Raw genomic sequence first — 25,475 nt, forward strand, 5'->3', positions numbered from 1 at the left:
TTTTCATGGTTTCACAATTCAAAGTGAGCCACAAGATCGATAACTATATATCAGTATACATACCAATCAGAATACAAGACAGAAATATGATCTCATGCATGTATTGGGTTCGCACTGTTTATAAAAATTTCCGACAACGTTATTTTTGCTCATTTGTTGGACCTTAATATTATTGCTTGAAACTATTATCATGTGAACTGTGCACAATGTCAATATTAAAATGGAGTAATATTAAACAAATTGGCGCTATAACCACGGTTTTTGAGGTTTTTTAAAAGACTTGATCATAATAATTTTTTATTTATAAATTCTCAGAAATCAAGAAATGGAAGAATTGAGTTCGAAAAGGGTTTATCGGAAATGAGGGGGGCTTATGATAGGAACAAGAGGGACTATTATTTATATTTCTATATCATGTAAATATTGCATCTTTTCATCGTCACTGATTGATTGAGAGATTGAGTGAGTAGTTGATTGATTGATTGTGACGATCTACAACAATAAGCTGTCACAGTGCGTAATTGATTCTTGAAGAAATTACCTGCTTTAATTATAAAAAATATTTAATTTTAATAATTATATATCCCATAAGTTGGTTCATGTCTAGGTTATTATCGGTCAACATTGCTCGTCCAACATGTGTGTGTGTGTGTGTGTGTGTGTGTGAGAGAGAGAGAGAGAGAGAGAGAGAGAGAGAGAGTAATCCCCGTGTATACCCGTAAATTATATTTATAGCGATTATGTCACCGGAAGGAATAGGTGTGCTCTGCTCCGGGATTCCCTTCTCAAGATCATTGATACTGACAACATCTAGAACACGCTTTCTCTTTTGCGCTATTTCAGTTGTGCGTATTGAAAATCTACCGTCGTGACAACGCATTCTATCATGGGCAAATTGTCTGGGAAAGTTGCAATCGTCACCGCTTCTACTGATGGGTGAGTGAAAATCACGGGATAAATTTGCCATTCTGATAATTTATTTCTCTTTATTTGTGTATGAGGTCATTATCTAGAATGCTGTTCAGGTTATTAAGTAGGTCACATGTTTGTAGTATACACCCATTTTCCTGATATACTTCTGTCGACAGGTAGTTTAGATGCATGAATATGTAATGTAGGGTTCAAATTTCATACTGTATTCTTAATATAGTACACAGAACAATCAGACATGTATATAATGGCAACTGGAGGAATCAGAAGAAGACGAAAACGATTTCAATGAAATACATACATACACACATACAGTCAGACAGACAGACGCGCGCACTCACATACATACATACATACATACATACATACATACCAAGGTATACCAACCTATATTTGCGAATATGCGTTCGACTTGGTGGGTGACATAGGAGAGAGAGAGAGAGAGAGTTTACAATATGGTGTTACACACCGCCTTTGCTCATTATCAGCCAAGAAAATAGCAGCAGGGGGAGTCACTTCAACATCAGTATTTCAAAAAGCATATCAAGAGACCCTATTTTAAGAACGTAGTTTTCATAGTGCACCGAAGTCGTATCATTGTCATGGCTTACATAATCTCCATCATAATTATTATTACAAACAACACCCATTTTTATACACTTCACACCTGTCAGTCTGTTCTGAGCTGGTAAAGTATGCGACCTCAAGGTTTTTCCATCCCCATTCACTCCTTCTCCGTGATCCACCGTCATGGTGTGCCCTCACGTTTTTCCATCTCCCTCAACTCCTTATCAGTGTCCTACTTTAGGCCGTCTCCTAACGTTTAACCATCCATATCAACTCTTCCTCAGTGATCCTCCTTCATAGCGTGCCCTAATGTTTCTCCATCTCCCTCAACTCCTTATCAGTGGCCTACTGTTAGGATATTACTAGGATATCTCACACTGTAATGTAAAAACTCACCTAATCTTAGGCGATTATGTTTTATTTCTCATTAAAAAAAATTATTATGCTAAAACTTTCCACCTTTTTTCATTTATGTTACCATACTACGTTTGCTGAAAATCAAACTTCAGTATGGGATTTCCACCTGAACTGAACCGCTCCGGTGGCCTAGTGGTTAGAGCGTCCGCCTCGGATGCGGGAGGTCGTGGGTTCGATCCCCGGCCGAGTCATACCAAAGACTTACAAAAATGGTACTAACAGCTGCTTCGCTTGGCGCTCAGCATTAAGAGGTTAGTGTTAGGACTGGTCGGCCTGGTGTCAGGATAATGTGACTGGGTGGGACATCATGCTACATGTCTGCGGCATGATGCCCCAGTGCTAGACATCACTATAAACTGCCACATTGCAGACATCGCAGCGATATGACTAGAAAATTGTTAAAGCTACGTTAAAAATCCAAATCACTTCACATCACATAACACCACCTGAACTGCAAAAGTAGGTCGTAGTTACCCATTCTAAAACAACGGCATATATTCATCATTCTGCAGTAGCAATGGTTATGAAATGTGTGCCTGAACACCAAATTTTTTTACCAATTGATCATCATCTAGAATTGAATTTGTTTTCCAGAATTGGTCTGGCCATTGCCAGAAGATTGGCAGAAGATGGGGCAGCTGTAATGGTAAGCAGCAGGAAACAGCAAAACGTCGACAGCGCAGTTAAAGAGCTCCGGGACAAAAATTTGACCGTATCGGGTGTTGTTTGCCATGTTGGCAATAAAGAAGATCGTGAAAGAATGATCCAGATGGTAATTAATTGCGTATATATTTGTCACTGATTTGATGTTTACAATATTTGTAGAAACTATATCGCAAGACTTCTTTTAACGGCCAACGTATTTAAATAGTTTAGTATTTTCTAATATATGCAGATCACTACACATTGCCATAACAGATACAATGCGCTATCAGATAGTTTATATCTTTTTCATAATTTAAGAGCTGAACATTCCAAGAAAGTCACACAAAAAAGATAGGAAACGGTAAAGTTAAGGATTTTTTGGTTTGCTGAAAAAGGAAAACATTATATATTTTTCAGCTCACACAGACAAAAAGTCCCAAGACACCCCCAAAATAAAACATGTAGTGGAAGGGTTTAATAAAACTCTAAAGACCCGAATGTTGAAGTATTTCACTCTAATTGAAACCATAAAATGAGTGACATTGTACCAAAATTAATTGCGGTTTATGATAACACTAACCACATAACAATCAACATAATCCAAGTCGAAGCAAGCTTCGGAAAATAGATCAAGAGACCTGTTCGATTACTTGGCAGCAGATACATTTGTCAGGTGTAGAGAAAATGAAGCATTACAACAAAAGGACTTAAAATATGCAATTATCCCTGGTTACAAAAGCAAAGCGAAAACAAAAAGCACATCCCAACAAACAGCATAATGGGACAACAATCTACACAACGCCAATTAGAATAATACATAACATTACTGGAGAAATTAATTGATAACATTCAAATGTCGAAGTTAATTTCAACTTCATCTAAAAGAAAGCTGACAAATACAATGCAATGCAATAGAGTGGCAGCACAGTGCTATGCATTTCTTACTGAATACAATTTTTACCATGAACACATCCAAGAAATCGTCTGTACATAAGGCACATCACAAAGCTAACCCGAATCAGTTGAGAAGCCTTAAATCTGTTCCCGTTTCAGACACTGAAGGAATTTGGCGGGATTGATATCCTGGTGTCGAACGCTGCTGTCAACCCTGTTTTTGGACCCATCCTTGACGTGAGTAGATCTAACTACAGAAAGGGGGACAGCTATATAGACTTTATAAACCGGGACTCGTAAAAACAGTAAAATAAAAAATATATTACACTTTAAGTATTAATGTTGAAACTTGATCGAATATAAGAACAAAGTATTACTGTATACTTGCTGAAAAGAACCAAATTAAGTTATTGAATGTATTTTAAATCTGTATTTGAATGCATTTTAAATCTGCTTGGAGGGGTGAGTTAATGAGCGGTATGGTTCAACTTTCGTATTGACTTTGTGGTACAGTTGTTTCACAAAATCACTTAAATTGGCTCTGGTCCCCTTCCCACCCCCATGAAGACGTGAAAATTAAAACGTATGCCAATTTGAAATTAAAATAACTTTTTATCATTATTTCAGACGACAGAGTCCGCATGGGACAAGGTAGGTTTTCCCCCGCCTTTTTGATGAAAGTTAATTTGTTTAGTTATCACTTGACATGAAAATCAGGAAGAAGGTTTGAAATCTATTTTGACGTATATTAATAGATATTAAAATTTGTTTCGTAATTTCGTTTGTCGATACTAAATTAGAAGTACTGCGTGGTTATGTTTTAAATACCGTATAAGGCGTTGGGCTCGTCATCAGAAGGGTACACGTTCGCTTTTGCAGCTTCGGACCAACCCGGATCAATTACCTTGATATGTCCTTATGCAAGACGTTTGATGTAGGGAAATATTTGGAAGATTTGTATAGTGTCTTAGATGTTTCGTTTTTCTGTAGGTTTTTATCTTGGTGCATTTGCAAATGAAAATAAAAGAGTTAATTCTACTGCTTCCTATGGAAACCTACATTCTTTTCAATGCGTTCAACAATATACCGTCCGTTCTCCTTACCGCTTTGGTTTGGTGTTTTACGGCACAGTATGAGAGTTACATCGCGACGAGCTAAGCAGAGTAAAGCGTCTTGCAGAAGGACATATCAAGGTAATTGATCCGGGTTGGTCCGAAGCTGCAAAATCGAATGTGTACCCTTCTGATGACAAGTCCAACGCCTTAACCACAGATCGCCTTTTAGATATAGTATGTGTCCTCTTCCTACGTATGTATGTTCAAACAATTGGTAAAAACAAATCCTACAAATGATACTGTAATTGCAGTATTTTATACTTGCCTTTGAACATTTTGACATTCAGCCCGGGGGGGGGGGCCTATGTAACCCATCGCAAGGATGGATATGTTGTAGTGTACCAACTTTGGTGACCTGCAACCCGAAGGTTTAGGAAGAGATATAGGTACGGGCAGATGAACGGGTGGAAGGACATTAAATGCCGACATACGCAGTGCTAAGGAGCCCTAAAAAATTAAAATTCATGACCACGATTACCAAAAACTTATTATTGATAAGGTATATATAGGAAACATTGTAAATAATATTCCATTATTAAATATATATATATATATATATATATATATATATATATATATATATATATATATATATATATATATATATATATATATATATATATATATATATATATATATATATATATATGTGTGTGTGTGTGTGTGTGTGTGTAAATGTGGCAAATACAGGAGAAATGCTTGGAACAGAACATGGATCTCTAAACAGTGTTCATCGACCTTACCAAGGCTTTTGACTCTGCAAATAAAGCCCCGTGGTTCGTCCTCGGAAAACATGACTGTCCCAGAAATTTCCCTACCCATATCCAGTTCATCCATGATGACATGACAGCAGAGGTCTTGGCCAATGGGGAGTATTCAGAGCACTTTGCCGTCTCGACCGGAGTGAAGCAGGGCTGTGTGCTCGCACCTGTGCTGTTCGACCTCTTCTTCACCCAGCTCATACGCCATGCAGTAAATGACCTAGATAATGGAGTCTACATCAAGTATCGCCTTCGTGGATCCCTGTTTGACTTGCGTCGGCTCTCTGCAAGAACAAAGACACTGGACAGACCAGTTCTCGAAGCTCTGTTTGCAGATGACTGCATTTATGGCACACAAGGAATACCACATACAGACCATTGTGTATAAGTTCTCTGAGGCGTCCAATCTATTTGGTTTTACAATAAACATGGATAAAACAGAGGTATTCCTTCAGCCAGCTCCTTACACGAACCCACCTCAGCCCACCATCAAGATCGAGGGGAGACAGTTGAAGAACTTGGAGATCTTTACGTTCCTGGAAAGCACAATGTCTTCAGATGGGTCGCTGGACAATGAAAGTACATCCAGGATCCGGAAAGTAAGCAAGCCCCAGGAAGACGTCGTGTCAGAGTCCTGCAGCAAAATGACATTCGGATGCTCACCAAGATCAAGGTCTATAAAACTGTCGTCCTCACCACCTTGCTCTATGGCTGTGAAACCTGAACTGTATACTGCAGGGATTTGAAGCAGCTGGAGCAATTTTACATGCGCTCACTACGGTTAATCATGCACATCAGATAGCAAGACAGGATGTCCAACTTAGAGGCACTGCTGCTGAAAGCTCAGCTTCGATGGTCTAACCACGTCATTCGGATGGAGAAGACCAGAATACCGAGACAGCTCTTCTGTGGTGAGCTCAAGCAGGGAGAGCGGAAACGATGGAGTCCTAGGAAAAGATACATAGGTAACCTTAAGTGTAACCTAAAATGGTGCGGAATCCAACCCAGCGAGCTGGAAGCCTCGGTCAAGGAAAGGTCTACATGGCTCACGCTCATCACAAAGGATGATGAAATTGTGGAGGATGACCACCGCCAACGATTCACAGCCATGAGAGAAAAATGTCACATCGCAGCATTCCAGAAAATCAAGTCTACATACTTCCCATGCCCAACCTGTAACATCCTGTGTGTTTCCTGCCTTGGGCTAAGGAGCCACATGCTTTGTCATCGTGGGCAGCACAACAAGCGTCATCATCGGACACGATGGACAACCGATGTTATATACGAGGCAGCTGATAGTCCCATTTTTATTGTGCAATCACATGCATGATGAATACTAGTTGAAATATGTTTGAATTAATGTATTTGCTTTGAAGTAGGGAGAGTTCTGCCCTTCTAACTTCTTTTGATTGTTTCTATATCAGCTAATAAAACCAAAATAGACTCCGTACCAAAATTATATAATATACGGTAAACATACTTGAGAGAAGTATATACTATTTCATTGCAATGACAAACAGGACATGGTCTGGAAGGAAAGTCTGTCCTCGTCTCGAAACATTCCAGGATAATCATGGCTCACTGAACTACCATACATTCATGTTTAGAGACTTTTACTACCTTCTCCATGACTCACCAAGCTGCCATCGACATTTAAAACTATATGCTTGACTCAATGAGCTACCATACATTCATGTTTTAGAGATATACCTTTACAACCTTCGCTCTGACTCACCAAACTACCGTACACTCATGTTTATGGGCGTCTCACACATGGGTGCAAGATACCAAAATATATTGCAAGAATTTCCAAACGTATGCTTGTCCGGCAAGGCAATTGAACAACGGACACAACACGGGTACACCAACAACCACACCGTCAGTAAACATGAAAATAAACATCGTCGACATTCATTGACACTGTAAGCCTAAGGGTTGTAAAGTGTTTGTGTGTGTTTTGGATTTTTTTTTATGTACCTTTAACAATTGTTCAGTCATATCGCTACGATGTCTGCAGTGTGACAGTTTATGGTGATGTCTAGCACTGGGGCATCGTGCCGCAGACATGTAGCATTATGTCGCACCTAGTCACATTATCTTGACACCAGGGCGACCAGTCCTAACACTGACCTCTTAATACTAAGCGAGCGAGGCAGCTGCTAGTTCCATTTTTATAAGTCTTTGTTATGACTCGACCAAATTCAAATCACACACACACACACACACACACACACACACACACACACACACTTATATTGTGTTTATACAAGGTGTGATTGTTGGTTTACATGCGTTGTATCCGTTTTACAATGACTTTTCCAGACTAGAGCGAAACATTGGATCAAGTGTGTTAAATATCTAAATGTAATTAACTCCATATATTTGCAATAACAGTAATTGTATTGCAGTTTTCAATCGTAAATATACTAAATTCATGTCAAGGTAATAAGGTCTCCAGTAAATGTGATAAACTGTATTGACCGCAAATAGCTTTCCATGCTTTTTTGTAAAATTTGGTTGCATTTGTTTTCGTCTATGTTGAAAAGATCGCATTCTTGTTTGATCGTTAATGAGTTTTAGTATAAGGCACTAATGATCACTTATAGTATTTGTTATCTTTGAGTAGACTTTGTCTTATGTTTTTACATAAAGTCGGTTATTTGAAGTGTAATAAATCATTTTATGCAACATCATCACTTTCCACTTCAGATTATGGATATAAATTTGAAATCTTCATTCTTCCTTTGTAAAGAAGTTGTTCCGCACATGGAGGCAAGGAGGTAAGAATCGTTTTCATATTAAATATCAAACCGTATCAGTAAATATATGTATGGAATCTTTAACCAGCCTGTAACGATTTCTACTGTAGTCCTTTCGTTGGTCAATCTGGCGAGATGTCCGCCACATACTGAATGTTCTATTTCATGGCAGTAACTTTTTCTTCTAAAATTCTCTCTCTCTCTCTCTTTCTCTCTCTCTCTCTCTCTCTCTCTCTCTCTCAGCATACAGTATATATTTCGCTGAAGCCTTCTGATAGTAGTAAGAGTATTATTATTGTTGCTGTTGTTGTTGCTCTGGAAGAATACATAGATAAATATTTTAAGTGCATACAAATCTGTACTTAAGTACATGACACAGAGAGTGTGTTAGCTTATTTGAGACAAACATAAAGAAAGACCAATGATATAAAGGAGTTAATTATTTGACAATTGTCGATGCAACCAGGGAAATTACTTTGTGAGAATTAAACATATTCTCATATCTGGTCATTCGAGCGCTTGGGCACATCAGGGGCACTCTGCACCTAATGACCCCAGTAGCTGGTAAATAAAAGCATCGTCGTAGCTATGCATTAATGACCAATATACACAGGGCGCAAGGCTGATTCGAAAAGGGGATTACAGTAATGAAAGTCTTTCCTTTTGGGGCTAAAAATAGCCTTTGAGTGAGTCTTAGAGATTTCTTGGAGGGTTTCATTCTTTAATAAGTATTCCATACAGTCTAGGAGCTGGAGAAATGTCATTTTCATGTATGTTGTATTCGCGTTAGCACCAACATTTTTAAACGAACTTTAATTCTCTTTCCAATGAATATTTTAGTTTTATATTGTCTGCTTTACTTTTATCATAATTAAATGTCCTGAAAATTCTGGAATTTAAAAAAATAAAATCTCGATTTTTCATATGGTCGCTACACGCGTTCTACTCTTCGCGGGCCATTGCAACTTTCTAATTAGGGTCTCGGGTGACCGAGTGGCCTAAGGCGCTCGCCTTTACAGATCATTCACATCTCACCTCGGTGAGCTAGGGTTCAAGTCGCGGGCTCAGCCAACATAGTTATTTCAGAAAGATTGCGAGTAGCTTCCCGTGGGTTGGTGGGGTTTTCTGGGTTCTTCCTCCACTGGATATACTGGCCGTCATATATGATCAAAGAAACAAAGTAGCCAGATGCAAGGAGCATTTGTTATTGTGTAGGATTTGATTCATGTAAACTAACGGCAACTAACGAAACAGCGAAAAGGGCGTTGCCCGGAAGAGACAATTTTAATTTGCTTTTACACATAAATAAACAATTTGACAAATCTGCATAATACGATTTGTATCATTCGTCAGTGTTCAGAGGGGATATGAGAAGGTCACGAGTTTAACATGCAAACAACCAAACAACAATGTCGGTATCTAAAGATAGTGTTTGTTTGTTTACAAGTTTATAGGGATGAAAGTACGCTCATAGCAGGATGCTTACTAGAATGAACTCCAACGTACAGACCAGATGTAGATTGGTATGCAGATAATATTTATTGTTGATAGCAATGAAATGAACTTTGCTGGCGAGATTGTTTAAGAAAGCAAAGTACGAAAAATAAATATATGTGTTGTGATGTGATTTTGATTTTTAACGTAGCTTTAACAATTTTTCAGTCATATCGCTACGATGTCTGCAATGTGGCAGTTTATAGTGATGTCTAGCACTGGGGCATCATACCGCAGACATGTAGCAATATGTCCCAGGCCGACCAGTCCTAACACTAACTTCTTAATGCTGAACGCCATGCGTGGCAGCTTTTAGTACCATTTTTATAAGTCTTTGTTATGACTCGGCCGGGGATCGAACCCACGACCTCCCGCATCCGAGGCGGACGCTCTAACCACTAGGCCACCGGAGCGGTTATATTATGAGTGTTTGATGTGCGTAAATATACAAAGTTGTATTAAGCTAAATTTACGGTACAACTTCAAGATATTTACATGATCAATTTAAAATGACTAGTAAAGATCTAATTGAATATGGATGAAATCAGACTTAAAATAACACGTACTCTAATAACGACGTGATTCAGATTTATAATTTACTGCAGACATTTCTAAACTCCTCCAAAATTTCACATAACATTATTGTATCTTTCTTTATATAATAGTTCCTTCAAGTATTTTGATCGTTAAGAGACGAGTAAAACCTTTCTGCTATACCGAAAATTTTTTTCAAGATATTTTGTCATCTCTGTTTATTTGACCAGTATGATTCCAAATATCACGATTGCTGACAGCTGCGCTCGAATAGCGAACAGATAAACTGAATTTCTTGAATGTTCTTGGTGTATGTATTGATTGGTTGTTTAATTTTTAAGATCACTATGGTCGAGGACTTTCAGTGTATTCATTACTGATATTTTTTGGATTAAATTACTTTTCACAAATACATACAAATATTCTTTTAAAAAACGATTTTTCAGTATCTCGAGAATAAAATTGCTTGCAGTAACAATCAGTTTGACGCACATATACCAATACAAGTTAATACAAGTCCGTTTTTTAAATATCTTTCTAAAGATTAAAGTTATTCCTTGGCAACTGCATTTCTTCAGAATAATTTATTAAAAGTTTATTAGGAACAATTACTTTAAAATTTTAGAGTAATAGGTTGGTTACACATCGGAATGCTTATAGAGGGCTATACGATTTTATTTCTGTCACAAAATAATATGGAGAAAACAAACATGGACTATAAACCAACCATGATGATATTTGGACCTACCTAATAGCCTCTAACCGCTCCGGTGGCCTAGTGGTTAGAGCGTCTGCCCCGGATGCGAGAGGTCGTGGGTTCGATCCCTGCCGAGTCATACCAAAGACTTACAAAAATGGTACTAACAGCTGCCTCGCTTGGCGCTCAGCATTAAGAGGATAGTGTTAGGACTGGTCGGCCTGGTGTCAGGATAATGTGACTGGGTGGGACATAATGATACATGTCTGCGGCATGATGCCCCAGTGCTAGACATCACTATAAACTGCCACACTGCAAACATCGTAGCGATATGACTGAAAAATTGTTAAAGCTACGTTAAAAATCTAAATCACACACACACACACACACACACACACACACCTAATAGCCTCGTTTGAACATATTTTTGTGTGCCTCTGTGAGAGCTTCGCCGCAGGCGGGTATGGAAAAATGTCTCATCAATGTTTACTGCCGATAGAATGGTCTTCAGTCAAACTTTATAGAAGCGAAAATACGAAAACATTTTGCCCAAATCCCCAGATTCTGCTCCTAATTTTTACAATAATTTAAAGCAAAATAAAAAAGAAACTTTAAAGGATAGAAGTTAACATCACTTTTGATGAAGGGGCTGTCTCCTTCAGGCAGAGAATAGGTCCATGTGTGGTTAAATTTCACGCTATCTAAGCATCTCAATAATGGTAAACCTTAACTTATCGCATCAGTTTATGAAATACCTTTTCCAGTTTGTAGGAAAGCCTCATTTGGATGTTAGGAAAGAAATCAGATTTCAAGGAATCTCGCAAGAACCTGGTTGGTAAAGGCTACCAATCCAACTGCGTATCCCAGAGTGTTAAATTAAGTATAACTAAGACATTTCGTATACTATAAATTTACATGAAATGGTTTCTTTACTTATGTCAGTCTACTGAATTAGATATGCAAATTTAGAAGTATTATGTATAACTGGTTTTTGCCGTTATCTACTGTACAATATTGCCTATTATTTTATGCTAAGCAGTGAATTACTCGATTTTCTAATTAAAATAATATTGATATTTCACTGCAGTGAAAAAATAACAATATTTTTTCACTACAGGAACTACTTTTTTGGGTCAGAACATACTTACCTCCCTTTGATTTTCCGTCAGTGAACTACTTTTAACTTATGTGCATGTCATTGTCATTATTAATAATCCCTGTCTGTTATCCTTGAAACTTGTAGTTTGTTAGTCTGGAAATATCAGTTAATTTTCATCACTCTGATGTGGAACTAATTTTGTGCGCAGGTACACATAGCACAGCAGAACATGTACGGTAAACAGCTGACATTACCGTAAGAAATCTGCTAATTTACTGTGTCACAAGCTTAAGGTAGCCAACTTATGTGAGCATAAAATAAAAAGAATATTTGCTTGAAACGAGTGAATAACGGATACATTTCATCTCGTGGGTGAAAAACTCGTGGCTTTGCCACTCGTGAAAATACTGAGTTTTTCATCCACTCGATGAAATATATCCGTTATTCACTCGTTTCAAGCAAATATCCTCTATCTATTGATTTCGTCTTATTAATTTAATTTCTACCAAACACCGGGTTAAAAGCTGTTAAATAGCAAGGTCTGTCGTATTTTAACAATCCCACATCAATGTATTAACGAGAAACCAAAACATTGTATCGATAATGATCATCATTTGGAAAGGAAATCGATACTGAAATACATTTACTGTTGTATAATTACATCATCGTATTACAACAACGAAGTAACATCAGTGGATGTATGCATTTCAAATATGGATTGCATAGTTATTTTCACCGTGTAAGATTGCTGACGTCATGTTGACGGGCGGAAATGATGCAACACAGAATGCCAGAAAACAAAGAATCTTTAGCGCTTGATGTTTTGCCTTAGAAATTACAACTGGTGAAGATCCTTTTTTGTCGTCAGCGACTTCTGTAAATCAAAGTCATTTAAATTCTTACATGTATGGTGGTTGACAAGGCTCAGTTAAAATACGTCAGACATTATTTTTGAAAATGAAAATAAAACGTAATAATTGATTATGTTTCTGATTTAAAAAATATTGATTCTTTCCAATTTTATGAAAAGTGATACTATTTGTATGCAGAGGTGGATCCGTGGTTTTTGTGTCGTCCGTAGGAGGATACAACGTATCAGAGGTAAAGTCTAAACAACAAAATGTTTAATATCACCGATATTTTAATTTTGCTTCTCGGCGAATTCTATATTTCAGCTTCGATTGTTGTTGTAAAATATATGGTGACCTTTTAGATATCAACACAATTGTGATTTGTATACATTTTGCAGAAATAATTTTCTTATTTCTTGCGTCCCATTTTTCTTAAAGTCGTAAGTTCTTGCTACAGATGGGAAAAAAATTACAATCATAATTAGGTGCAAGATATTTGTGTTTACTTAAGAAGTGCACATCTCATAACTATTATATCGCAAAAGACTTACCTTTCTTGTTCTGGGTTATTTCCCTTTAATTGAATTTGGGTTTTGTTTCTTTTTGCGCGCGCGCGATAATTTAAGTTTGCATTGGTATTTTTTTTTTTCCTTCAAATTAAAAATATTATAGTCGGATAGCCCTTATCTAAGAAAAGATGCTCTTTTGAATTGGTTGTAAGAATATTATAGATCGAAGTCATCAGAGCCCCAATAGTAATTTTAGTCTTCTTACGGTAACGGAAGTTTCTAAGATATATTTTCTTCGAAAGTCTTAGGACTACTATGAACAAAAACATACTGTAACATGATCCGTATGATACTGAATAAGCACCCCATTATATATTATAGTTTTAAATAGTCTAGATTCATATCGCTCAATATGCATTAAACATTCCCTTTCTTTATTCTCTTTTTATTATATTTTTTTTATTTTGTACGGCTTGTACTTGTTCCTTTTGTTTCTCTTCCTATTATTGTTTTCAGTTCCGACGTGTATAATATAACAGTTTCATGTTTTTTAGCCCAGACTTTTTTTTGTCACTTAACCTGATATTTTTTTTTTTTTTTTTTTTTTGCATTATGAATACCAAATAATGGAATACTTATTTTAATTGCTTCACATAAAATGTGAATAAATAAATAAATTTCTTTGATGACAGATTCATTTATTAGCCGTATTTTATTGAATTATTATTATTATTATTATTATTATTATTATTATTATTATTATTATTGATATCAAAATTGCTTACTAGAACATCTTTTCACAGCTTGGTCATATATATATATATATATATATATATATATATATATATATATATATATATATATATATATATATAGAGAGAGAGAGAGAGAGAGAGAGAGAGAGAGAGAGAGAGAGAGAGATAACGAGTTAAAACCAATAATATCTATAAATTTAAATAATAATTTTTTTAGGTACATAATCATGTACATTTTTGTATATTCAACGTTTTCTTTCGTGTTTGTCTTGTTTGTAATTAACACTTACAAAGACTCATAGTTAAAATCACTTTGGTTACATAAAGAAACTAGCTTTTCTTGTCAGTTTTGTTACAGTTATATAAGTACATACATACATCCATACGTATATATTTCACAGTTTATGGGTCCCTATGGCATCAGCAAGACAGCCCTTTTAGGGCTTACGAAAGCCCTTGTCCCACAGCTGGCTCAGAAAGGAATACGAGTTAATTGTATTGCTCCTGGACTCGTCAAAACGAGATTCAGTGAACAAGTGAGTATACGCAGAAATAGATGATGATGATGGTGACGACGACGACGACGATGATGATGGTGGTGGTGGTAATGATGAGAGTACCTATAGTGATGACGATGATGATTATTACTACTACTACTGATATTAGTAGTAGTAGTAGTAGCAGTAGTAGTAGTAGTAGTAGTAGTAGTAACAGTCAATAAGGAAAGTACTGGCACATATTTAAATTTTAGAGTTAGAAATTAGAACTATATAACTCTCACTTTTGTTCTGCTACACAGCTATGACACTACGAAACTATTGTACAACTTAATACTACAATAAATGCAGGTGATAAAACGTCGTCTGCTGTGTTTATTAATGTTCATAAATATAACAGTGTTCAAGTGTCCGTAAGGAAGGCCACGTGACATAGAGGTCACGCTTAAGAATACAGATCTAAAGGTTAGTGATCCGAAATACTATAATAAATGTAGGTGATAAAATGTCGTCTGCTATGTTTATTAATGTTCATAAATAAAACAGTGTTCAAGTGTCCCTAAGGGAGGCCACGTGACATAGAGGTCACTCTTAAGAATACAGATCTAAAGGTTAGTGATCCGAAATACTATAATAAATGTAGGTGATAAAATGTCCTCTGCTATGCTTGTAGCTGTACATAAATATAAAATAGTGTACATGTGTTACTAAGAAAGGCCCCGTGACATAGGGGTCAAGCAAAGGAATACAGGTCTAAAAGATAGTGATCCGAACCTAGACCGGAGTGCAGGATTCTATTCTAAATTATATTTTAAAAAAACCACTTGAAAGTCACACATTTCCGTACTCATTAGAAACATTTACACGTGTATGATGTTTGATAATATTCAATAATTGATTAGTATTTCCAGAAGGTCAAGGTCAGAGTTATTCAGTAGTTATTAATATAAAAGCAACAACTATACTCAGGCTACGAGACATGAATTGGTGACATAAACTTTATTACTTAGAAAGTACAGCTGAGAAATACTCATTTGTATGCTTTAGTGAAACATATTTAAATTCTGGCATCTACATGGATTGTTTAAAACTCGATGGTTTTAGAAAAGATAGAAACTCTCACGGAGGCGGCGTAATGATATATCTTGGTAGTAGAAGTAACCCGTGTAGGGTTTGTTACTGCATTTCGTATCCTATATATTGCCATTAAAATAACTAAATTTGCAGAAGTAGAAGATACAAGTAAATAATTGTTATAGTCCCATATCAAAATGGTATCTTTATAATTGTCACTGACGATATCAATTGAAGCTTCAGAACTTTTACAGAAATTGGTTGGGGAGTAGTTTGATCTGAACCCTACTCCCATTGCTAATTTATGGGAGGGTAAGGTAATCTCAATCCACATTAGTTCATTGTCGTGACAGCCAAAGTTCAAATCGTTCAGACGTTTGCAAATTAGCTTGTCAGAAATATATCCCTCAGTTGGCTTTGGTAACACGTCAGCTCATTTTATAGTTTCAATTGGAGTAAACTAATTCCACATTAGGTCTTCAGGGATTTGTTAAACCTTTCCACTACATGTTTTCTTTTGGGGTGCTTTGGCGGGTTGTGTGAATTGAAAACTATTCATCAATGTTTTCCCTTTTTCAGCAAACCAGGAGATCCTTATCTTTACTATTTGAAAGCTGCTCTTCTTGACCTAACTATCTTTTGAGGATTTCTCTCTGTAACGATTCCTCAGAAATGTCTTCATTCCTTCCTGTTCTCACTTTTGTTGCTCAACCATATTTTGAGAAAACATCACCACAAACTTGTATCCATAGTTGTATTTTTCTTTTGCTCGCATGTCAACTATGTCTGCTTTATCATTGGTGATCGAGGTGACTCGAAATAAACTTTATTGTGGAAACTCTTTCTCCTCATTGCATGAGTGATGTGTAGGTAGACTATTCAGTTAGCAACTTGTTAAATTCAATAGATATAGTATTCTCTTCTTGTTTCCAGTCCTGTTTCACTTGCTCTCACAATATATTATATTTGCACTTTCATAATCGTTGTAAAGATGCCTTAAATGCTGTTCTTTGTCAGTGGTAAAGTGTCTTTATATGTTATCAACAAGGCAACAGCATGCAGTATATACTTTTATTTCCACAATGTGCATTTTTTCGGTTTTTGTAATAATATGAATGATTTAAGATTTATGTGAATGTCTTCCATTCCTATGGTCGAATCTCAACAAACTTCTTCATGTACTAAGTTACCGTGTATTGTTTGAAATCGAAGTTTTGTTTACCATAAATACTCTTTCTGTATTTGCAGATGTTTTGTAAATTTATCCGAATATTAATATATTTACCAACATTAAATAAGCAATGTACTCTTTCTTCAGTCTGTACTGTTTTAGCCATCTTTGTTTCAAAGTTTTAGCTGCATATCTTCATGTTATTTTTCGAATTAGGAATATATATTTTACTAGTTTAGGAGCATATATTCTATTAGTTTAGGAGTGTTTATTTTACTAGTTTAGGAGTATATATTTTACTAGTTTTGGAGTATATATTTTACTAGTTTATGAGTGTATCTTTTACTAGTTTAGGTGTATGTCTTTTACTAGTTTAGGAGTATATATTTTACTAGTTTGGGAGCATATATTTTATTAGTTTAGGTGTGTTTATTTTACTAGTTTATGAATATATATTTTACTCGTTTATGAGTATATATTTTACTAGTTTAGGAGTATATATTTTACTATTTGAAAATCAAGAAATTAACTTTTAATTCTGTTGATTGTTATTCTCCAACATGACCAGTTTTTACCACATTCTTATCTCGTCCGAATTTGTAAACGAAATAAAATTATCTCGTGATATCGACATTGTTGCTTTCATGTTAAATATTCCTATAATCTCTCAGAAATTGTTGAATTCAATACGATGATACTTTGTGCCATTATTTAAAATATGTAATTAAATTTAACCTAGTGTTTTTTTTCACCGCTTTTATCCTTTTAGCTGGTCATTTGCTTGAATAAATTAGATTATAGACTATTTCAAAATTACTGTCTGTGGCAGGCTCTTTATATGTGGTGATTAGTTAACGTCAGTGCAATATTTCTGCCGTCATTCGTTCTGTTTTTTCTCAATGTTTCTACATTGCTTAGTAAGTATTTTGTGTGTCCTTTTGTTTTTGTTCCCGAAACTATCTGTATTTAATGATTCTAATTAATTTAGTCTAGTCACCTAAACGTATAATCATCGAATTTTTATAACATGTCAAAACACGCCTTCGATCTAGCCTTATCAAGATGCTTCTCAAATGAGCAATCCCTACAACATTATACTATGTATATCTATAATGTGTGCTTAACGTTTGTCCGTGATTGTAGACTGTACCTTAAGCTAATTGTCATTTGTAAAGAACATGTTGTCACAGATAACTTTTGTCCATGATTATAAGATGTAAATAAGATGTTGACGTAGCTCATAGCTTTGTGAGTTCTGCATAATTTAGAAACAATTTGATGGAATTGTCCAATTTCCAAGTAGAAATTATTCACATCTAGGGAATTCTAGAACATTATATTTATTGCCTCTCAGGTCAAGTGAATATATCTGAGAGATTATATGAATATTAATACGAAAGCAACAATTTCGATACCAAGAGATAATTTTATTATGGAAAAATCAGTCTGCGCAGAAAAACTTTAATAAGGAAAAATCGATAAAATAAAACAGAAAGAAAGAAAAGACGTTAATATCGGTGTAGATATCTCATTCATCGAGTTTCAAGTGGGATACTACATCTATAATAAGCCTTTATCCTCAAAGTTCAACAGAATGAATTTCACAGTTTCCTTGTCAGACGTATTGGAACGCTAGAGTTCATGTTATAATCTTTTTAGAAACTACATGCATGCGTTTGAAATTCATTTGGTGGCGTTAACCAGTTTCGTATTTTGCATAGGGGTTAGAATTTTAAAGAAAAAGAATTTCCTCGGGTTTTCTCACTGGTTATACTGGATATTTAAAAAAAGACCTTGTATATCTTAGGTATTGTTCAAAGAACCTTTTAATTCCCCTTATTTTGGTGGATGATTGATGGGTGAATATGGGTTATAGAGTATAAAAGCTTGGCCTTACTTCAAATGTGCACCTCTCAAAAGCTGCTACCTCTGACTGGTCATTTTCACCTGCTGAACTTCGGAAGTAAATTGAAAAAGAAGAGCCAATAACTTTTTTAACATATTATGTGTTTGATAATTCATTCATTGTACTTTCAGAAGCTGGTATTGTCGAGTCTGGCAAAATTCATTTTTCTAATTTTAATAACTGTTAAACATAATGCAGTCTTTTACTGGTTCAGGTTGTTTTTTCTTTAGACAAGGGAGCAGTCATTTTAGTAAGCTGTATCCTTAGGTCATTTACAATGACCACAAGTACAATATGCAACGTAATTTCAGCAACAGTACATAAAAGTAACACAGAGTTATATCAACAATCTTTCCTCTGTGCATGTTGCAAATGTAAACAACTTCACCTTACACCCACCACTTTCTCAGAACTCCATAATATCTGTAGAGCGCCCCCTTTGCCTAGTGAAACTGTGAGTGCACATTTTGCCAAATGTTTACAGAAAAACCCAGAAAACCATAGGATACGGTAACAACTTTTCAGACGAAATAGTCAGTTCACTTATATGTATGTTGGCAATATATTTTCGACCATGTTGATTGTTTTATGAAGGTGTATGGCCCATACAAGCATACGCCAGCATGCGACGGTTAGCATTTTATCGACTAATCTTCCAGTGCACAGGGATTGTCATGAAAAGTGCTCGATAACAAATCTGCAGACAATATATAGATCGAGACGACATCGTACCAACTTGCGAAATAGTCGAATGCATAATTATTTGCCTCACGAAAATTCGATGTAACATAAACCTTGAATAAAAATAAATATTAAGATAAACGTGACTATAATGTCGGAACAACGTTCTTTACATTGTCTATATCAGTATATATAAATATTTAACTAGCTGAGTTTTTATTCCATCAAAGTGTGGAATTTAGCGTGTCTGATCTAATAGTAAAATTTAAATTCAAACGAGCAGTGGCTAGAAAATATATTATATAATCTTTTGTTGTTCTGTCGTTTGTGACCATTACGTATACGGGTCAAAGATGTATCTTTTATGTTTTCGACACTATTCTCTTTCTCTTTCAGGTATGGAAAAATTCAGATGCAGCTAGCAGTGCATATGCAATGAGTATTCCTTTGAAACGGTAGGAATAATTATGTATCAATACAAAATAAGATTGTTGAAAAATATGCAGTGAGTATTCCTTTGAAACGGTAGGAGTAATTATGTATCAATACAAAATAAGATTGTTGAAAAATATGCAATGAGTATTCCTTTGAAACGGTAGGAATAATTATGTATCAATACAAAATAAGGTTGTTGAAAAATATACAATGAGTATTTCTTTGAAACGGTAGGAATAGTTATGTATCAATACAAAATAAGATTGTTGAACAATATGCTAAAATTAATATGTTATCATCCAGACATTTTAGTATTTAGACGAAGAGACAAGGACTTCCATTTCGATGAGTCAATGATTTGCTTGTTTTTGGGGTTGTTGTTGTCGTTTGTTTTTATCTTTTGTTTTGTTTCTTTTTAATTCCATTTCATGGTTCTTTCGATACAAAAAAAATCGATAAATTGCAGTCACAGATTCTGACGCTTTCTGAGAACGAAAGGTTTGTGAAACAATGCATATGCCTAGTGAAGAGTAACAAAGACCTTGATTGGGTCTAATATATTTTAACCTATACTGCCTAAAGCCATTATTTTTAGAAATATAAATATTCGTGCTTTCGAATATGAGGCGCTATTTTCTGGTTTACAACTGCGAAAAAAATGAGCATTTAGCAGGCAGCAGTATAAATTAAATACTAATATTAATGATGTGAAAAGTGGTTGCTATGTAAATTAAATACTAATTTAATTACGTGAAAGGTGGTCGCTATATAAATTTAATACTAGTGTTTATTATGTGAAAAGTGGTTGCTATTTAAATTTAATACCAATGTTTATTATGCGAAAGGTGGTTGCTATATAAATTTAATACTTGTGTTTATTATGCGAAAGGCGGTTGCTATATAAATTTAATACTAATGTTAATTATGTGAAAGGTGGTTGCTGTATAAATTTAATACTTGTTATTATTATGTGAAAGGTGGTTGCTATATAAATTTAATACTAATGTTAATTATGTGAAAGGTGATTCCTGTATAAATTAAATACTAATTTTATTTTTGCTAAAAGTGATGTCTATATAAACTGAATACTAATGTTAATTATGTGAACAGTGCTTGCTGGAAAGACGCAGGTGTGCCAAGGAAAACAAACAAACAAAACAGCACGAGTTTAAACTAAATTACGAAATTTCGTCCTGATTATGATCATAATCCCATGTTTAGATCAATAGTTTGATGGTTCTTTTGACGGTATGATCTTTTCGATTTATTTCAATTGCAGACTGAGGCTAGAAGTTAGATTTAAAAATGTGTTCAATGGAGAAATTAATTTGAATGGACGCATATACAGTTAATAAAAATATATTTTTTTTTATAAATTGCTGGTAACTTGTAGTTGCATAACAGTTGTTTAATATAAGAGGGTGAATTAATTTATTATTATAACATCTCGTCCTACTTTTAGTTTCGCTGAGCCGGAAGAATGTGCGGGAATCGTCTCTTTTCTGGTATCAGACGATGCTTCATATATCACCGGGGAAACCGTAGTCATTGGAGGCGGAGTAAGCGCAAGGTTATAACAGAAAATCTGGGACACCAGAAGTTTAGTCTAGCCTTCATATATGGATTTAAAATAAAATTTCTTTTTCGTCATTTCTGAAAAATCAGTCATCCAGATTATATACTATAATTTACGCTGTTTAGGAAAAGGAATGCATGCTATTATTAGATGTACATTATAAGTATACCAGGCTTTTGTTAGCATACATAAATAATTGATGGAAAGACTTTGCGAATGATGTCCAGTACTAACTGTACACTGATCATCTGATTAAAACTCCAATTATTTACGTTGCGTTATGGGTTATCTTGCTACATATTAGTGAATAGTGTAGAAAATTAAGCACAGACCAGTTTCAGATTGCTTCCAATGGATTGCATGACATGATAGTACATGCTTAGACAATGTTGACGGTTAAGTCTAATTATGATTTATATTTATGAAAGTAACAAATATGAAAGAAGAAAAATAACGAGAAATTTACGATTTGTTAAATTCAGAGGAAACTAGAATCAACAGGTGTTCCAAATTTTCCCTCGAGGTTTTGAATTTGGAGGACTGGCACTATGCAGTAGCGCGCGTGTGTGTGTGTGTGTGTGTGTGTGTGTGTGTTTTCAATAATTCTCTGGGATTAAATGTAACACGTTATGTTAGACAATACGTATGTCATTACGAGTTGTCAAAAGGAACGTGATTGATATGGCGTAAGAATCTGTCGAGTCTTTCTGGTCGCAGAATATTAATAAGAGGGATATTTAAAAGTTCTAAATACAAGTGTGCTGTACAACAAAATTCTTTATTGATGAATAGTACTTCAGTACATCACTTTAAGGAACTCCCCTGTACACCTCTACACGCTTTCTCAGACTGATTATTCAATTTTAGATAGCCATTTCGTATTCATATCTGGGCATTCATACAATATGAAAAAGTGCACTTTCAACCACCTGGCAGCTTTTAAATCGTCAGTCCCTCAGTGAATCCTTGATTGCAGGGTACAGCCAAGCTCACATGGAACAAAATCAGTGTTATATGGAGGTTGTGGACAAGTTTGGATGTTGTACTCCTGAGGTTGTGGAAAAGTTTGGATGTTGTACTCCTGTAGAAAGTATGTCAAGAAAGCGGATTTATACGTCGGTGCATTAATATGGAGTACCGGTAAATGGATAACAGCGCGAACGTGTGGTTCTATAGTGCTCCAAAATGGCAACAGGACGACCGGGCATTTTGCATTTAAAAGTAAAACTCTCCTTACATTTTGACGACGTCGAGCGATGTATAGTCTCTGCTCGTTTTATTGTTTTCTCTTCAGTCCGGTCAGAAGGAAAATTCATGTTTCGTCACATATACTCATATATCAATCAAATGTATCTGGTCACCCTTCTCATATATTGACGATTTTAACTGAGTCTGTTTTTGATTAGCACCCCTTCCTCCAAACAATTCTGGGATCCATCATTCACAAACATATCTAAGCCTCATATAATTTTTCAGTATATTACAAACAGCTGATGAATTAATGCCCGTGATAACAGAAATAGATTCCATTATGTATCGTGTATCTTCATCAAAGGCCGCTTTGACGGCAGCCACTCCCTGTAAAGCAATAGCAGACAACGTCATTCCAGAACCAGGGTCACTTTCCATGTTTTAAGTATCTTTACAACGATGAAACCACCTTAAAATTGTGGAATATAATGGAGAATTATATCCCTTAATTGTATACGTTAACTCTGACACAAATCATTGAATAACCCTTAATTGTATATGTTAACTCTGACACAGATCATTGAATAACCCTTAACTGTATACGTTAACTCTAACACAAATCATTGAATAAGCTAAGATCGCCCTGATTTTACATTATGCTTTTTGCTCAGCAGCAGAATTGTTCTTCTCCTACATTTTTACGTCATTATCATTTACATATGTTACATAACTTGCAAATTATCTACGCTTGCCTGGCGCTTGAGAATCGTTTATAGATCGTTATTTTGTCTATCAATCTGCGTTAAATTTATTTAAAAGTTCAAAGAAACAATGAAATCATAACAAAATATTCAGAACTTAATCCCATACGAGTAATTTCCACCGACTCGGAACAGAACATTGTGTTGTTATGAAATATAAATAAATAAATTCCTATTCTCATGGGAACTAGACATAAACAAGTGAAAGCTATGAAATAGAAATAAACAAGTCAAAGCTATGCTCATAGGAACTAGACATAAACAAGTCAAAGCTAGGAAATAGAAATAAACAGGCAAAGCTATGCTCATGGGAACTAGACATAAACAAGTCAAAGTTAGGAAATAGAAATAAACAAGTCAAAGCTATGCTCATAGGAACTAGACATAAATCAGTTTCGTGAAGTCATCATTATCAAATGCATGTTGAGGTCATTTTTGCGTAGAAACCTTATCAAAATACAATAATTGTGTAATGGGGCATGATATGTGATGAATATTAGGCAATGAGCTGCCATGAAATTGCGAAGAGATTCACTGCTTTCATCACAAAATTTCTTCATTGAGCATCCATGCCCTGTATTAGTTTAAAATAGTCGTTTTTAAGAACGAATAAAAAATAATAATAAATATCCATCCATCCAACCGGCCAAACATCAAACCCGTAGTAGTTACATCCATGAGTATATTTTACGTTTGCCTTTGAATACATTTTCATATCGTCCATCCATCCCTCCATTCATCCACCTAAGCACTCACAAATTTACCAGCCTTCTTACCTACCTATCTCTCTACCTACCTACCTCACTACCTACCTACCTACCTATATACATGCATACATACATACATACATACATACATACATACAAACATACATACATGACGTTTAATAAGTTAGCAGTGAACAAAGATATTGTATCACTTAAGAGGGATATATCAAGTACGCTGTTTGGAAACTAAACACTTCCTGTTTGGACACTTCACACTTCCTGTTTGTATTTGCCGGCTTATTCACATCATGTACATGATCAACAGATAACCAATGATTAATATACCTCTCACATCAGCTTTGAAAGGTATACATGGCCTTTTTTGTAATTTTAAATCATTAATTTTTATTTTTTGATCTTGCATTGTTACTTTATGAGAGCATTAAAATTTAGCTTGAAAATGTAACTTTTGCATTCGCTTAATTAAAGACATTGCTATAAAAATTACACTCAGATTTCACAGTGACCTTATTTACAATAGAAAGAGAGAATGGTCCTGTTGGTTACCCACACAAAACTGGGACATTCGGAGAGTGCAAAGCTTCTCCCGGATGCGGGTTGCATAAAACTGTCTTTTATTCTTGCTTCATTTAATGTTGCTGTTGTAGGGTTTAACGTTTCATTTAATGTAAGTATCTGGGTACGCAGCATGATACCACAATAAAACAAATATATGATCATTCTCGTTTAAATATCTAGACCATTACTAGAAACGTATAGCAGTGGTAATCATTTACCTTTTAACAATCACTTAGAATGTGTGTATATATATATATATATATATATATATATATATATATATATATATATATATATATATATATATATATATAGTTTGTAAGTTTGGTTTTCATTTTTTTTATATATATTTCACTATATGCTGTTGATAATATGACATTTCATGCTGGACTTGACCTTATCCAAAATCAAGTTAATTTTCCACCTGACCTGAATTATTGATTTTGATTTCAATGTACACATATTTATCTCAATCTGAGGCTCGAACTTCGGAAATTCCCTATGAATTACCGGGTCTACCAATTGTTTACTACATATATTTTATTATAATTATAATAACAGACTTTTAATTGTAACTAAGATTTTATTTTGTAAACACTATGAACCTTCCAGAAGGTTATTTTCAATTAGGTAATGAGTCTTTTTTTTATAGAAAATATTAATTGTGACCTGAGGTCAGGTAGAAGACTAAATAATCTTGTTGCTGAAAAATTAATCATTCGTACTTTAAGATATTGGCAGAATAAACTGTATTATGCTCTATCATTTGGGATGGAACATATTTCTTCAGATTATTAAATTTAAATGAATCTTGTCTGTAAATGCAAAGTGTTCTTTCAAAATACCATTCTTGGAAATCGAGACTTGCAT

General features: G+C 35.0%; 1 protein-coding gene across 1 annotated transcript; it reads left to right on the forward strand.

The window, feature by feature from the left end:
• Window positions 1-787: 787 nt before the first annotated feature.
• On the forward strand, window positions 788-21,638 carry LOC149783055 (dehydrogenase/reductase SDR family member 4-like). The gene is made up of 9 exons (XM_089934653.1): window positions 788-936; window positions 2,509-2,686; window positions 3,613-3,690; window positions 4,081-4,104; window positions 8,039-8,109; window positions 12,962-13,013; window positions 14,429-14,563; window positions 19,753-19,811; window positions 21,254-21,638. The coding sequence occupies exons 1-9, from the start codon at window positions 887-889 to the stop codon at window positions 21,366-21,368; spliced, it is 762 nt and encodes a 253-aa protein (XP_089790779.1). The 5' UTR covers window positions 788-886; the 3' UTR covers window positions 21,369-21,638.
• The last annotated feature ends 3,837 nt before the right edge of the window (window positions 21,639-25,475 follow it).

The sequence above is a fragment of the Sinohyriopsis cumingii genome, chromosome 15 (assembly GCF_028554795.1).
Source record: "Sinohyriopsis cumingii isolate HCF-2022 chromosome 15, ASM2855479v2, whole genome shotgun sequence".
Lineage (NCBI taxonomy): Eukaryota > Metazoa > Mollusca > Bivalvia > Unionida > Unionidae > Sinohyriopsis > Sinohyriopsis cumingii.

Excerpts from the sequence above, each read along its gene's own strand:
- LOC149783055 (XM_089934653.1), top strand. The coding sequence starts at position 887 with ATGGGCAAATTGTCTGGGAAAGTTGCAATCGTCACCGCTTCTACTGAT. Across the intron at positions 2,687-3,612 it reads GTGAAAGAATGATCCAGATG|ACACTGAAGGAATTTGGCGG; the intron begins GTAATTAATTGC and ends TTCCCGTTTCAG. Across the intron at positions 8,110-12,961 it reads CCGCACATGGAGGCAAGGAG|AGGTGGATCCGTGGTTTTTG; the intron begins GTAAGAATCGTT and ends ATTTGTATGCAG.